Here is a 16,826-nt window from a genome sequence, read left to right as displayed (position 1 = left end):
GATACAGAACATAAACACATGAAGAATTAAATATTAATATAGTAAGAAAATTGGTTCTAATCTGATCCTGTTTTATCTGCCAGTTATTTGGAAGTTGGCTAGTTTGGATTGCAAGTTGAGTTAGGATGAATTAAAGATATAGCTTATATTTATTGACTTTGAACACTTAGCTTTGTTTTATGCTCATTCCTGTATTCTTTAAGCATTATATAAGGCTTTTTCTTTTGAGGAGGAAAGAATTAAACGTTAAATTAGTCTCAAATATTTCTCAGATTTCTTATGAAAATTTCAGTGAATATTACTGTAAATATATCTAGAAGCCATCACTAACTTTTATAAAACAAACTCACATATACAATTCCAACAAAAGAGACCACATAAAGCATTTAAAAAATTTAAAGTACATATTTGAATTGAATGTCTTAAACTAACATTGGACAGAATGTCAGGCTCATACTGTGATCTACACTAATAAAAGAGAAAGATGCAAATTGACCATATCTTTGCAAAACCCACCAGCCAATCAGGAGTGAACATGCAAATTAACACACCAAATATGGTGTGTTAATTTGCATACACAGGCGGGGGGGGGGTGGGGCGGGATGCTTGCGTCAACCCAGGCGTTTCACACCACCCCAGCAGCTCTGGGCCTCTGGGCAGCGTGCGAAGGCGGAAAGGCGGCTCCGGGCCATAGTGAAGGCGGTGCTGGCAGCCAGGGGAAGGAAGGCCCATTCTTGCACGAATCTTCGTGCATTGGGCCTCTAGTTAAGTTATAAAATATTTTGAAGTGATTTTTCAATATAACATATTTTATAAAGATTGAATTTAGATGACTTCTTTGTCCAATTTACGTAATTTTTATTTTACTAGGCAAGTCTTGCTGAAATCCATAGCAATATGTGGGTAAGAAATGGTCTGCAAATCAAAGGACAAGCCATGACCTATGTTCAATCTCATTTCTGTAATTCCATGATTGATCCTGACATTTACCTATTACAGGTAAGCCACCTTGATAATAGATGTTGTACTTTAGATTAGAAATGTCTCATTTGTACCCACAGGATTCTAATTTATTCATATGACTAAGTGACAACACAGAGAGGTCATTGCTATGAAAGAAGAATTTGTTCGCTACATTTCCCAAGAGAAGGGGCCATGCCACACCATGCAGGACCACAGAGGAAGCGTTAGATTTGTGCAGGAGGTGGAAGCAGGCAGAGGGGGAAATTGAAGAGTAGAACGCTCTCTCTCTCTCTTTTATTGGTGTTTCCATAGGAAAGGCAAGTCAGGGCAGGGGAAACACTTTAGAACTGGCTAGTTTGAATAATTTTGGTGGGTTTTTGCGGCATAGGGACTGTCCCTGGCTATCTGGTACTTGGTCCTGGATTGATTTACTGTAGGGGGCATATTGGCCTGTTGTATGTGAGTTAGATAAAGGGGGTGATCGATTTGCATGTAAGAGACTGGCTCTCAAGTGAGTTATTTACTATCTTTAGGAATTAGCTCTCCTTGAGAGTATCTGGGTAGTTTCTTGCTGGATCTGTAAGGTCTCCCTAAGATTTCAAAACATCATAGATGCAAAAAATTAAACACACCCAACGTGATTGATATAAGAAGTAAAATTGAATATGGAGAAATAAAACAGATTTTTTTTTGTTGTCTTTTAAAGGTTTGTGCTTCTAGACTTGACCCAGATTATTTTATTTCATCTGTCTTTGAAAGGTAAGCATACTTTTATGCGACAGGTATTAGGAAGTATTTGAAATGTAAGTTAATTTTGTTTTAACATTCAAAAATTTGTCTCAAATATTTCTCATAGATTTAAAGTAGTGGATTTGTTGACAATGGCGTCGCAACATCAAAACACAGTACTTGATGCAGAACATGAGAGGTCGATGTTAGAAGGCGCTCTTACATTTCTTGTGATTCTTTTGAGTCTTCGTTTACATTTAGGTAAAAAGCAGTGATACTAATACTTGGGTATTAAATATTCTCTTCCCTTTCCTCTCCCTCCCAGTGTTAATAATTGGCTTGTGGAAAAAAAGAAAGGGATGTGGACATATTTAAACAGTGTTTCAAACTTAATATGTTAAAATCCTTAATTTAAGGGAACTGCAAACAGCAGGTAGTTATGCAGTTATATTTGGGGCATTGCATTCTTTGCTCTTTAATTTTTAAAGCATCTTATTTTTGGTAAAACAGCTTAATAAAATGTGTGGTAAGTTGTTTCTTTATAATTTGCTAATTCAGATTTATAAATTCTGTTTTTAATTATTTTAGGAATGTCTGATGATGAGATTCTTAGGGCAGAGATGGTAGCCCAGCTGTGTATGAATGACAGGACACATAGTTCATTGCTGGACCTCATATCCTTTTAAAAGTTTAATTTACTAATAGTTGCAGGATCTAAATAATAAGTAATTTTTATGGATTAAAGATATATCACTTTTTTGACTAAAATTTATTTTTTAATTTGAAAATAGTATGGAAAAAATAACTCCAAATGTTTGTTCAATTGTGTGTTCAGGGCTAGTGACAGATGTGTTTGCCTCTAATTGTCACCTCCCAAGGAGCTCTTTTTTTAAAACATATATTTTTTATTGATATCAGAGAGGAATGGAAAGGGAAAGAGCGATAGAAACATTAATCATGAGAGAGAATCATTGACCGGCTGCCTCCTGCACACCCCCTACTGGGGATCGAGCCTGCAACCCGGGCATATGCCCTTGACCAGAATTGAACCTGGGACCCTTCAGTCTGCAGGCTGACGCTCTATCCACTGAGCCAAACCGACTAGGTCTCTCAGTGAGCTCTTGTTAGGCCTCCGTTAGACCTCAGGACTGATGACTCTGGGCACCTGAGGATATGTATGACCTTCTAGGACAGCATTTGTGAAAGAAAGCTGGACACCTTGTAAAAGGCAGCGAGTACTTTATCTTACAGCCTGGCTGGAATTCTGGTTAAAATTTAGAGATTTACCTTATACTTATTATTACCAGGGTTTTAAACATTCTAAGGACTTTTTCTTCGAGTTTACGATTAAACCAAGAGGTTTTTAAGGGCAAGGACTATTGTCTACAACTTTGAAAACTTATGGTTCCTTGTGTAGGACTGAGCATACATGGATATGTTATTTTTTGTTACTGTTACAAAATCTTAGACCAAGATCATCATTTTATTTTGTGATAAATATTTTTCTTGTAAATGTTTGACTAAATTATTTTATATATTGTGAATATGTTTGGAATAATTTGCTACAGTTTTGTGAAATGACTCCTATTGGAATTCCTGTTTGATAACCTTGAAGATTTTCATAAGCAGCATCCATTTGATGTTTTAGAAATTTTTTTAACAATTATATACTGTGTATCAGTGCTGTAACAGAGCAAAAGCATTTTAGAAATTTTGAATTTAAAAGAATTGTACACTTTAATGTGAAACCAGTGGGAGTGTGTGGTTTTCTGGTTTCCTTCTTTTAAAAATTTGCTTAGCATCTTTTTCTTTTCACTTGGAGGATGACATTTTGTGTTTTTGGAAAAACAACCTTTACTCATAAAAATCTTGGTTAATTTTTAGTCTGCTCTCTTTGATTTTCTAAGGGAAAGCACACATTTCAAAATGATGAAAATATAAATTAATTTTTTTAGAGTTTTATTTTTCCTCTTCTGAAATTTGATTAATTTGTTTTGGGGAAATATACTTGGGGACTACTTCAGCATATACTTTATTAGTAGGCTTCCAGATTAAAAATATTTTTAAAATTCACAATTATAATTAGTTATTGAATTATATAGCCCTCTTGTGGCCAACTTCATATATTACAGACAATTCTGCCTTTTTAACAAAAGCAGTTAGAAACCGGGGTACCTTGGTAAGATTATAAAGCTGGCTTTTAGTCATGAATTTTTTTTTCTTGACACATACATCATATTCCAGAAAATCCAAATCCCAAAAGTGGCATTATTCCAGGCAGTTATAGCTTTGAATCAGTTTTATCAGCTGTAGCTGATTTTAAGGCTCCTGTTTTTGAACCTGGAGGTTCTATGCAACAAGGCATGTATACTCCTAAAGGTACGTTTATATATACATAAATATTCTTTTAAATATCAGTTTTCCTGAAGGTAAGTTGTGTATACTGAAAACAAATGTTTTGCCTTTTATTTATTCTGCTTTTGGGGTTTTTCTTCAACTTTCTAATAGATGTATGTTTGTCCTTTATGGTATACAGTGATATTGCTATTATTTATTTACAAATCTATGGTTTTTATATTATAATAAAGCTTTTTAGATGATTCTGAATTATAAAAGGAACTTTATATATGAACTGTATCTAGTCCATTTTTATAAGTGAACGAACTGTAAATAAACCACAAATTATAAAACAAAATATATACCTAAAACATTTTGACTATATTTGCTCTCAAAATTTGATTTGGAAATAGTTCTCACCTCCCACATTTTAATTTGAAGCAGGTAAAATTAAAATCTATATAGAATACTGAAACATTTTCTTACATTTTGAAAACATAGAATCCTTTCCTTAAATGGTTGATTTTCTAAGATTTCCCCCGGGATTTATTTGATAAGAGCCAGAAGTAGGTGAAGTCTTGATTCACAGTCTTTTCTTTTTCACTTTCACATTTTCACTAATATAAGGCAAAATTTTGAAAGAAGTAACAGTTACATGCTTCATGACCCCCTCAATACTCGTTTTCTAAATGAAAAACTGATGCCCACTTTGAAGTTGTAAATAGCATGTACTGTGTTTGGCAAAACAGCAGAATAAGCCTTATTGTGTGGGATTTTTTAGGGAGTTTACAAAGAACAATCCCAAGTTTCTGGTTGGGATATATTCCATTAAAGGAAAAGTTTTTCTTTGTTGCAGAGAGCATTTTGTATCTAAAATTTAGGTGAGCTTCCAAGGGGAGTGGTGTTCTTGTATAGTGCAGTGCTTATTACAGTGTGCAGTGAGGATTGCCTCTGTCAGACTCACTTGTGGTCCTTATTGAAAACCAAATCTGCTCTCATTAAGATCGCAAGGGATGGATTCTGGGAGTATGCTTTTTTAACAAGCTCTACAAGATGATTGGCATACACAATAAAGTTTTAGACACTGAGATGGAGCACTGGGTATTTGAAGATTAGAGTCAAGAAATTGGGTATCATATTCAAACATAGTACTGAATTGTATTAGCTAGTTGTGTGATGTTGAGAAAATGAATTTATCTTTGGATTTGACTTATTTGCAAAATGAATGGTTTTTAAGGTTTTCAAAAGTGATTAAATAAACCTTTTTATAATTTTGGGGAACTAAGCCTTAAGTAAATCTGCTATACAGACCTGCTAAAAGCAGCCCGACTCTTGTAAAAGTGTGTGTGAGTAGTGGACATATAGCTTCTTGTCTGTTTTGGCACCTCCTTGCTCCAAAGTGGCCCCTGTTAAGCCTCTGGAAATTCAGCTCCAGTGGAACACTGTTTGAAGCCTCCTGGACTAGTTAAGCTCTAAGGTTTTCTTCCATTGCTATGGTTTCATAATTCTAATAAAAGGATTGGCATTTTAATTTTACAAATTAATAGAGTTAAAAGTGAAGGACAATAAATGATAATAGAAACAGTAGCAAAAGTCTTTGTGAAGGACTATCTTAAGGATCTTAGATCATACTTAAGATAATTTAAGACGAATAGCATGTCCCATTTGACCCAGTAATACCACTTCTAGGAGTATATCCTAATAAAACAGAAACACCAATCAGAAAGGATATATGCACCCCTATGTTCATAGCAGCACAATTTACCATAGCTAGGATTTGGAAACAGCCTAAGTGCCCATTAGCAGATGAGTGGATTAAAAAACTTTGGTACATCTACTCAATGGAATACTCCGCTGCTGTAAAAAAGAAGGAATTCTTACCATTTGCAACAGCATGGATGGAACTGGAGAGCATTATGCTAAGCGAAATAAGCCAGTCAGAGAAAGATAAATATCACATGATCTCACTGATTTGTGGAATATAATGAACAACATAAACTGATGAACAAAAACAGATCCAGAGACAGAGAAGCATCGATCAGACCCTCAAACCTCAGAGGGAAGATAGGGGAGGGTGGGGGGAAGGGAGAGCGATCAACCAAAGGACTTTTATGCATGCATATAAGTCTAACCAATGGACACAGACACCAGGGGGATGATGTGGGGGGAGGGGGCCAATGGGGGAATAAGGACACATATGTAATACCTTAATCAATAAAGAAAAAAGAAAAAGAAAATAGGGACAACTGTTGAAAGTTTCTTATGCCAGAAAGTTGAAATTATAGTAGATATGTAGGAAGAATCTTAAGCTTCTTACTGTGTTTTTAAATGTTGAGAATTCTGCTTTAGAGACTGAGAAGGGAAAAAGCTTAATTTAGTAAAGAGGTAGCAGTTTCTAGAATTATTATTCCATGGTGTAGATTTTGCCACATCTAAATATCATTTCCATTATTATATACATAGTATACTGTATTTTCTTAAATGGATTCACTTTTTTAAAACTTTGCCTCATTCTATGCATGATTATTAGTGAGATCACAGGTTTTATTTATAATTACATTTTTCTAATACACGTTAATATAATTATTAAAATAAAAAGGTTTGTACAGTTAATACTTAAAATCATCTTGTGTACCATCATACATAGGATAGTGGTTCCTAATTATAGAGAAGGTAAGGAGATCAATTTCAGTATGTCATTACCATGACAACTTTGGAAAGATGTTAATGCATTGTGTTTCTCACTTTCTAGTTGACAATTTACAAAAAATATCCAGTGAACTAAATTTTTATGGTGAGGTATCATATAAAAACTTTTGCTCACTAGTTCTTGGTGAACTTGAGAACTTTCATAATAATGAAATTATTCATGACATCAAGCTTATTAAAGCAAATATATCGAATTAAACTCTCCCATCTTTTAAATTTAAAACATACTTAAATATAATTAATAATTAGAGATTGGCTTTTTCCTATGAAGTCAGTGTTTTGTTTCTACTTTCTTTTGAATAATAGCTGAAGTCTGGGATCAGGAGTTTGACCCCGTCATGGTCATTCTTCGAACAGTTTACCGTAGAGACGTGCAGTCTGCAATGGACAGATATACAGCATTGTAAGTTCGTTATATTGATTAGTGTAATAATGGACATTTTGTATTTATATAGAAACATTTCAATTATAACACAAATGTGATATGCTCTAATTAAAGTATGTTCTCAGTCCTTAAAGGAGAAAATATTTTTAGATTAAAAAAATAATATGGCTGAGATTTATGTTCTCAAGATCTTGATCCAAAATCTGATTTTAATATGATAAAAATAAATTTTATAAAACATAAAACGAGTGGAATTCAGATTGTTTTGTGTTGTTCTACTTTTAAACCACTAGAGGAGGCACAAGTTAAGAGAATAAAATTGTCTGACATCAGAGATGATGGGTATCAAAAAGTGTGGTAATATTGCTATTAACTGGGGAAATAGCCAAAATAAAATGAATTTTACTTGTAAGTATTTAAAGTAGTTTAAAATATTGATGATTGCAGAAAATAAAGTTTTGAAGGATATCTTTTTAATGCATTCAATTTTGTATGTTGTAGATTATTTTAAATGTATTAATTCCACTTATTTTTAAACCGCAATAATTACATAGTATTATATTTTTGAACATCATATTTTATTTTTGCTTTTCTAAAGCTTAAGGTAAACATTTAAAAAACAAGTTTAAATTGATTTAATTTTGAAAAAAGTATGTGTCCAGATAACTATCAAAGTATAAATGTATTAGGTATAACTGAAACTTCTCTTTTGCCAGACTTTGTAATAATAGAGATATGTTGAATTTAAGATCCATCACAGATATATTTGAAGAAAATTTTGGTGCCAAATTTTACCATACAACCCCCCAAAAATAAAACAAAAACAAAACCTGGTTTACTCATCAGCATTTCTCCCTATTTTTCTCTAAAATCATTAGGGGGATAATCTGAGGTTCCCCTTTTTCTGCTTTCTTAGCAGTTTCTGTCTATGCTTATCATGTGGTTTTATAACTATTTGCTTGTATGCTTTTTTTTTCTTTACAAATTTTCTTTTATTGTCTAAAGTTTTACATTTGTATGCTTTTACTGTACTGTTAGTTCCTTGAGGGAGGATACTTTTGTCTGTATATCTCTTTTACATCTTCAATAACTCTTTCAGTGCTGGCACATAGTAGGCATCAGAATATATTTGTTGAATAAATAAATTTGAGTGGTTCACATTGAAAAATGAAAGATGGGTGGGAGATAGCATTTGCATGGAAAAACCTAATGTGGCCTTTCTAAATACTGTTGTTTTAAATGGTTCTGCCTTTTTTTCAGGAGGCAGTGGTGGTGGCTGGTCATTTGAGTATTAGATAAGAATTAAACGAATAGTAAATTTTATTCTCTTTTACATTGTAATAAATAGAAATTTGGACTAGGATTGGGCTGAAACTTTCAAAGCCTTGTAATCAATTTTAAAGGGAAAATTTTATTTAACAATACACCTTTATGGAATGCTTGTTATATGGTAGGCCCTCTGTGAAGCAAACAGAATTGCATCTTTTATTTTTCACATAGACTTTTAATTGAGCTCATTTAGACCTGTGGTTCTCAACCTGGGATGATTTTTGTCCTTCACAGACACTTGGCATTGTCTGAAGACTGGGAGGGTTGTTACTGACATCTAGTAGATGCTAGGTCTGTGCCCCAAACAAAGAATTACCTGGTTCCAAATGTCACTAGTGTTAAGGTTGAGAAACCTGGTTTAGATCTATATGTTTGGGGTTTGGGGTTATCTTTGATTTCTAGTTTTATTTGCTTTGTGGTAAGTGATTGTGATCTGTATATTAGTTCTTTTTGTATTTGTTGAGATTTACTTTGTATCTTACTGGTTTTTCAATTTTTATAAACTTTCTAAAATTAGTTAAAATTATGTGTACTCTCTAATTAATGGATGTTCTTTATTTGTCTTTGGGTCAAGATTGTTAATTGTGTTGTTAAAAATCTTTAAAATCCTTACCAATTTATTTTTATTGGGCTTTCTGTTAGAAGTATGTTAATATCCTTTATTAAGGATGTGGATTTGTCAGTTTCTTTGTGTAATTCTCTCAGATTTTGCCTTTTGTGTTTTGAGTCTGCTGTTAGTTCATATAAGTTCATGATTATTATCTTCCTGGGAGTCTGTTATTTTTCCATCACAGAAGAGACAAACTTTCTTATTTTTCATTGTAAGTTATCCTTTCATTGAGGGTAAAGCTTTTCAGGTCTCAGCTTTATGTGGGATCTCAGTTCCGTCTCTTAGCCTTGTGTGAGTTCAACACCTTAAGATCTCAAACACCTTGAAAACCATTGGCAAACACAGTGTTAGTGCTTGTTGTTAATTTTTCCCCCTGTTACCTTGGAGAACTCTACTTTCTCTTTTGTGCTTCAAATATGCCTTCAAAAGGTTATATTTTATGTTTTATTCAGCTTTCCAAACTGTATTGGGGAATTTTTAGCTTATCTATTTTGTTCAGTTATTACAATTGGAAATTTTAAAAAATATATTTTTATTGATTTTTTTTGTTTTTTTTTTTTAGAAAGAGAGAGGGAGAGAAATACATTGATTTGTTGTTCCACTTATTTATGCATTCATTGGTTGATCCTTGTATGTGCCCCGAAGGGAGATTGAACCCACAACCTTGGCGTTTGGGGACGATGTTCAAACCAACGGAGCTACCTGGCCAGGGCACAACTGGAAATTTGTTTGCCTAGTTCTTTACTTTGTATTCTTTCCATTTATTTTCCTTTGTTAACATTTTCCTATTCATATTTCTCTTTAGTTTTAGCTCTCTCCACTCATTTTTATCCAATATAGAAGGCAATAATAATGTTCATTTGGTTTTTTCAATCCTCATCTGAGGATATGTATTTTTTCATTGAGAGAGGAAGGGAGGAAGAAAAGGAAGGAGGGAGAGAGGGAGAGAGGCAGGGATGGGGGTGGGAGAGATAGATAGATAGATAGATAGATAGATAGATAGATAGACATTGATGTGAGAAACATCAATCAGTTGCCTCCCGTCCACCTGTGCCCTGACCAGGGATTGAACCTGCAATCTGGGTTTGTGCCCTGACCAGGAATGGAACCCACGTCCCCTTGGTGCACAGGATGGCGTTCTAATCACTAAGCAACGCTGGCAAGGCCCTATTTAAAAATTTTAAGCAATTTGATTAAAAATAGTACTGCATAGCCCTAGCCTGTTTGGCTCAGTGGAAAGTGTCAGCTTGCTGACCAAAGAGTCCTATGTTTGATTCTGGTGAAGGGCACGTACCTCTGTTCCAGGCTCCTCCTCGGCCTGGGCCCTGGTTAGGTCGTGCAGGAGGCAACCAATCAATGTATTTCTATCACATCAATATTTCTCTCTGTCTTTTCCTCTGTCTTCCACTCTCTCTAAAAATGGTAGACAATATTTGGAAAAATATCCTCGGGTGGGGATTAAAAAAAAAAGTACTGCATAGGTAATGTGACAAAAATTAATGACAATAAATCACAGTTTATATTACAGTTTAATCTTGAGTCTATCATCTAATTTTAGTTTTGTTTTATTTTTACAGTTTAAAACAGAATGGAAAATTCCCTGGAAATCCTTGGCCTCCCTATAAGAAAAGGACACCACTCCATCCCAGCTATAAAGGTCTCATGAGACTATTGCACTGTAAAACTTTACATATTGTGCTATTCACTCTGCTTTACAAGGTACAGTAGTGATTTGAATAGAAAGATTCCGATTAGAATTTATTTCCATAATTTTCAAATAGAAGTGCTAAAGGATAATATTTACGTAAAAGTACCATTTATAAAGCAAACTGTATTTATACATTTAAGATGTATGAGGGTATGTTGTAATCACATATTTATGCGTTCTAAGTTAAAAATAATGGAATAACTATACCATTCTTTGTGGGAAACTATTTATGTTATCCAGTTTCAGATTAGGAATATTTATAGATGGCTTCTGTAGAATAAGAAGTGAAATATGGTGAGATTACAGGAAGATTGGAATGAACAACAGGAGCTCTGTGTTCTATCCTCCACTACTGTGCCCCCTGAAAGCCTCTACAGGGATGTACTTTTTATTAGTATCTAGTTTCCACCTCAGCATCTGTTGAAGGAATGAACAACAGGGACCAAACCACCACCAGTAGCCACTAAAATGACAAAACTAAGATGACAGCCAATGGGGCCAGTCACCCTGTGTTTAAGGTTGTTCTCTTGGTTTTTTTAACTCTTATCAGGAATGTGACATGGGGGGATGTGAATGGGTTCCTATATGACACATTAAGGTTTTGCTTTTGTTAAAGACCTTAGAAACTCAAAAGATGATATTTTTACTTTCTTCTTACCTTGAATTTGTTTTATTCTTGGCTCTTCTCACATAAACTGACTTTTTTATTTGGCTAACATTAATAGTGTACTAAAAAAATTGTATGCATAATTGTATGTATGTAAAAATAGTGTACTAAAAAAATTGTATGCATAATATTGTGGAGTATATGTATGCATATAAAACAGGCATATTTATGCTTTAATCTGGATAAGAGATGAAAGACAAAAGAACTATACTCATGTTATATAGGTAAAATTACTGTAGACAGTTACAAAGTAACTATAGACATAATAAACATATAATTAGATACGAAGAAAAACTACTGTTCTTCCTAATTAGAATTTGAAAAATTAAAAGGCATAAAAAGAAAAATAAGCATATTTGTTATGCAAATTTCCAATGACTACATACACATTTATTAATAACTTAAGAAAATATATATTAAACTTAGTTAAATAGACACTAGATTTTTTAATTAATATTTGCTATGTACTAGTAATGGATTAATCCTTTTAGATTTTTGTATCTCTCCCTTCTTTTCAACTCTACCTGAGCAATTTTTCAATTTATTCCTGTTAAAATTTTAGACATGTGTTTCAAAATATCTTAAATGGTTTATTTTTATTAATTTCCAAGAGGATTATTCAGTAAAAGGATTTAAATTTTTGTTTTCTTCATTAAAAAAGTAAAATATTTTTTCCTTACTAAAATGATTTGTATTTATTTTACAAATAACAGACATTTTTGAATGTTTACTTAGTGCTAGATGTTGTTTCAAATGCTTTATATGTACTTATATACATTACTTTGTTTAATTCTAGCAAAAAATTTATGAGTTACAGTTGTTATTTTTATTTTTCAGGTATGATTTTTGAGTTTTAGAGGTTAAATAACTAGTTCAGATGGTGAATCTGAGCACCGTTATAATTAATAAGTAGTAAGTCAGTAATTTTATGATTTAAAAATTAAAGTCTTACTGTGAATGATTTATGTTCTCTCAATTTATATTTTTCAACCTTTTATTTGCTTACTGTAAAAATAGTATTTTATAAAAAATAGAAAGGCAGTGTTTTAGTTGTTATAAGGTTATTAGGAACAAATTTTTTAAAGTCTGAACTTTATAATAACTTTTCTTAATTTAATGATCATAGAAAAAACTTTTCTAATTGACATTGCATTGGTGAGTCAACTTTCTAAAAACCAATGTCAGTAAAACATTTTTTCTCCTGCCATGTTTGTTAACAAACATTAATATAGAACATGTTAATAAAATTCCCCATAAAAGTCATGTTAATTTTTCTGCAGTATCTAATAAAATGATTTTTTCTTAGCTATGAAATTGAAGCTGTAAGATAGAATGTCACAGGATTTCAAGCCAAAATTTATTTGAATTTAGTAATAATTTATTTATGAAGAGGAGGCAGTGTAGTAATGGTAGACAATCTTTGGGAGTCTGAAATCTGTGTTCTAGGTTTGCTTACACAAACTGAATGTGTGGCTGAGCTTTGGTTTCCTCTCTATAAGGTAGCAGATTAAAAGGGTGACCTCTATTGCCTCCCAGCCTTCAACCCACTTCTACTGCTGCTCTGATATCCTTGTCATCAGTAGAAGAGTGTCAGCAAATTAGGATGTAAAATATTCTCGTTAAATTATTTTTTCAGATACTAGTATATTTATAATTATGGATTTAGTGGACTGTTTAATGTGGTAACCTTTAGTAACTCAGTGAACTCTTATTTTTAGATATTGCTTAAAATACTATGTGATCTTGCAAGGGAACTTATATTTTTGGTTTAGTTTGTCTTTTCTCAAGATGTAGCTTTATTACATGTATATACTTATATATGTGTTTATTTTTTAAATCTATGACATTAAAATGTTTTTGGATATTTAAATGTATTATATTTTGTGGGAAAAAAGTAATTATGAGGCATTTTCCCCCTTTTTAAAGATTTTAATGGATCATCAAAATCTGTCAGAACATGTACTCTGCATGGTTTTATATCTGATTGAATTAGGACTTGAAAATTCAGCTGATGAGGAATCAGATGAAGAGGTAAGTAGTTTCGTATATTTTTAGACATTAAAGTTTATAACAAGTAATATGTCATCTTGAAATGTATTTATGAAATCATCTTCTTATATATGATCTTAACTACTGGAAAAGGCTGTTTTTGACCTTTAAATTCAGGGGTTTTTAGCATTTCCACTGATACATTACACTCTACTTGTAGAATTATTGAATTTGAAATTGGTAAATTCATAATCTGTAGATCTGAGAAAAGTAGTTAATGAATTTTTGGTGTAATGGTAATAACATTGATTACTGGTAATAATCATTTCAGTCTAGAAAATCTAATAATTTGATTAGGGATTATTTTTGAGAAGCAAATTTTTGGGGTTAAGATTTTAAGTTAATGAAGTGAATAGTGTTTTATGGGAGAACTAGAGGCCTGGTACATGAAATTCTTACACTCAGGGGGTGGGGGATCCCTCAGCCCTGCCTGCACCCTCCCACAGTCTGGGAGCCCTCAGGGGATGTCTGACTGATGGCTTAGGCCCCGCCGGGGAGTGGGTCTGAGCCGGCAGTTGGACATTCTTAGTGCTGCCATGGAGGCGAGAGAGGCTCTGGCCACCACCGCTGCGCTCGCCAGCTGTGAACCTGGCTTCTGGTGAGTGGCACTTCCCCGTGGGAGCACATTGACCACCAGGGGGCAGCTCCTGCATTGAGCGTCTGCCCCCTGGTGGTCAGTGCGCGTCATAGTGACCAGTTGTTCCACTGTTCGGTCGATTTGCATATTAGCCTTTTATTATAAAGAATGTTTAAAGTACTTAAGTATACAAGTTAAGATCTTTCAGGACTTTAGAAGTATCATTCCATAAAAGCAATTGTTTCTACAAATTGATTTTAAAATATAAGACATCCTCATTCCCTTCCTTCAAAAAGACAAAATACAACACAACAGCAAAAAAACAACAACAAATAAAACGACTAGGCAGTTGAATCAACATATATTCTCCCATAGATATTAAAGGATCATAAAGATTCCTCTATAAGACTAGGTCAGACTTTTAGTTGATTTTTCACACTTTCTTCTACAATTATTCCATATTACTATTATTTGGCTATACTAATGAGCGATGAAAAATGTTCTGTACTGTTAAGTATTTTCAGATTTAAAATATACTTTTCAGGAGAAATTTAGCTGACTTCCTTTGAATTTACCTATCTTAGTATTAAAAAATTTATTCTTGTATTTTGTGTTTGAATTTGGTTTTATTAGCACTTTATAATTTGTGGATGAGGCTATGAGGATTTATGAATATGACAGACAGGATGATTATTTGGGCTTGTTACATCTCCCTTGTACCTTAGACCTGACTTGATACTCATTATATTTATGTTTTAGGCATCAGTGTGTGGACCAGAACGTTGTCATGACAGTTGGTTTCCTGGCAGTAATTTAGTAGCCAATATGCGACACTTTATAAACTATGTTAGAGTGAGAGTTCCAGAGACTGCTCCTGAAGTGAAGAGAGACTCACCTGCAAGTACCAGCTCTGATAGCTTGGGTTCTTTACAAGTAAGTGTGGAAGGGAGAAAGGAAAAAAGGAAAGGCTTTGTTATGTTCGGGCAGATACCTTGTTTAGGTCATCTTGTGATATCCAAAAGAAAAATAAATGTGGTTGTAGGTGACTATAAATTGTCTTTTATTTTCTCTGATATATCTAAGCAGCTTCTGCCTCACCTCTCTTTTTCCTTTAATCTGCCAGAGTTCACGAAGGCCTAAAGTTCTTCAAAGAGAGGTAGATGTATGTAATATTTGCATTAACTAGCAATATGGCTTTAACCGGAAATGTGGATAAACACTGAAGTATTTGTGTGTGTATATGTATGTTTAATTAATATGGTTAAATTTAAATAGGTGTTTCTTTAATGTATACGTGTGTGTTTTTAATATAGTGATTTAGGTATAATTTTAAAGGAAATTTGTATTATTGAACTTAAAAAAATAATACTGAGTGTTTAATAGTGGGTTTTTCTTGGTAGTATTAGTAGTATTTTACATCAATTATAAGCAGCACATTTGGGTCTGTTTACATTTAGCATTGTTACTAACAACTTAAAAATAAATGTTTCCTAAATCAAAATAAATTTAATGTTTAATTGCCGGCAGCATGCCCATTTATAATATTTTTATTATGGCAATTAATTAACTTTGATAAAATAAGCTCTCAAATTTTAAACTCCATATATTGTGTATTTGGATTCATTTTGGAAATCAGCTCTCATTGCATGTAGCTTAATTAATTTTTAAAAAGCAGAAATGAAATATATTGCAGTGACATGTCAAATAACTAAACTTAAACACCTAATGCCTACAATCTATATTTTTGTGAGTAGGGAACATTGAATCAGACATTTCTCATAGTAGAGTCCTGTGGTAGGAGATTTCTTTGACTTTAACAACATGTTCTTGCTGTGAACATCATAAAGAGTTTTTATTAAAATATTGGAATCTTGCCCTAACCGGTTTGGCTCAGTGGATAGAGCATCGGCCTACAGACTCAAGGGTCCCAGGTTCGATTCCAGTCAAGGGCATGTACCTTGGTTGCGGGCACATCCGCAGTAGGGGGTGTGCAGGAGGCAGCTGATCGATGTTTCCCTCTCATTGATGTTTCTAACTCTCTATTCCTCTCAAAAAAAAAAAATTGGAATCTTTATAAGAGGCAGCTTTTGCCTCTTATGCTGGTAGAGATTACTTTGAAAAACAACTTGTCCCTCGCCAAGTTGTTCAGTGGTTAGAGCATAAGCCTAAGGACCAAAGGGTTGCGGGTTCGATTCCCAGTCAAGGGCACATACCTTGCTTGCAGGCTCAATCCCCAGCCTGGGTCGGGGGCCTGTCAAGTTCTTGCTTAAAAAATTAATGAAATGTATTAAACTGATGTGTATCTTAATTAAAAATGATTTCTAAGAGCTCTAATGCAGTTTGACAGCTTTAGTGTAAAGGCTATTTAGACAATACATTGAGAAAAATGGTTTTTAAAAATTTGTTCAAATAACAAATTATAGTGATATCAAATATGAAGCAGATCAATTTGATTTTTCATCTTTATATTTCATATTAATAACTTTAAGCATATATGTTAGAAATAATTTTTAAATGTTTGAAGTTCCTTAAAAATTAAATTAATTAGCAGTTCATATTTATTAATGTAGAAAAAATTAATTTATAATTTTCTCCACTGGAAAATATGACAGTTTTTTAGAAATTAGTATAGTATTGTATTTTTTTTTTTTAAATCCTCACCTGAGGATATTTTTCCATTGATTTTTATTTTTTAAAAATATATTTTGATTGATTTTAGAGAGTAAGGTAGAGGGAGAGAGATACAAACATCAATGATGAGAG

General features: G+C 33.1%; 1 protein-coding gene across 1 annotated transcript in view; it reads left to right on the top strand.

The window, feature by feature from the left end:
* The window catches only part of UBR3 (ubiquitin protein ligase E3 component n-recognin 3), a 185,166-nt gene that overhangs the window by 88,366 nt on the left and 79,974 nt on the right, over positions 1-16,826 (top strand). The window contains 9 exon segments of the mRNA XM_079782590.1: positions 871-999; positions 1,670-1,722; positions 1,820-1,953; positions 2,281-2,372; positions 3,939-4,071; positions 7,045-7,141; positions 10,640-10,781; positions 13,364-13,468; positions 14,823-14,996. Of these exon segments, the coding sequence (XP_079638716.1) occupies positions 871-999; positions 1,670-1,722; positions 1,820-1,953; positions 2,281-2,372; positions 3,939-4,071; positions 7,045-7,141; positions 10,640-10,781; positions 13,364-13,468; positions 14,823-14,996 (1,059 nt within the window).

This window comes from Cnephaeus nilssonii (genome assembly GCF_951640355.1).
Source record: "Cnephaeus nilssonii genome assembly, chromosome: 10".
Classification (NCBI taxonomy): domain Eukaryota; kingdom Metazoa; phylum Chordata; class Mammalia; order Chiroptera; family Vespertilionidae; genus Cnephaeus; species Cnephaeus nilssonii.
Note: the sequence above shows the minus strand (reverse complement) of the source record. Positions and strands in the feature narration are given on the sequence as shown.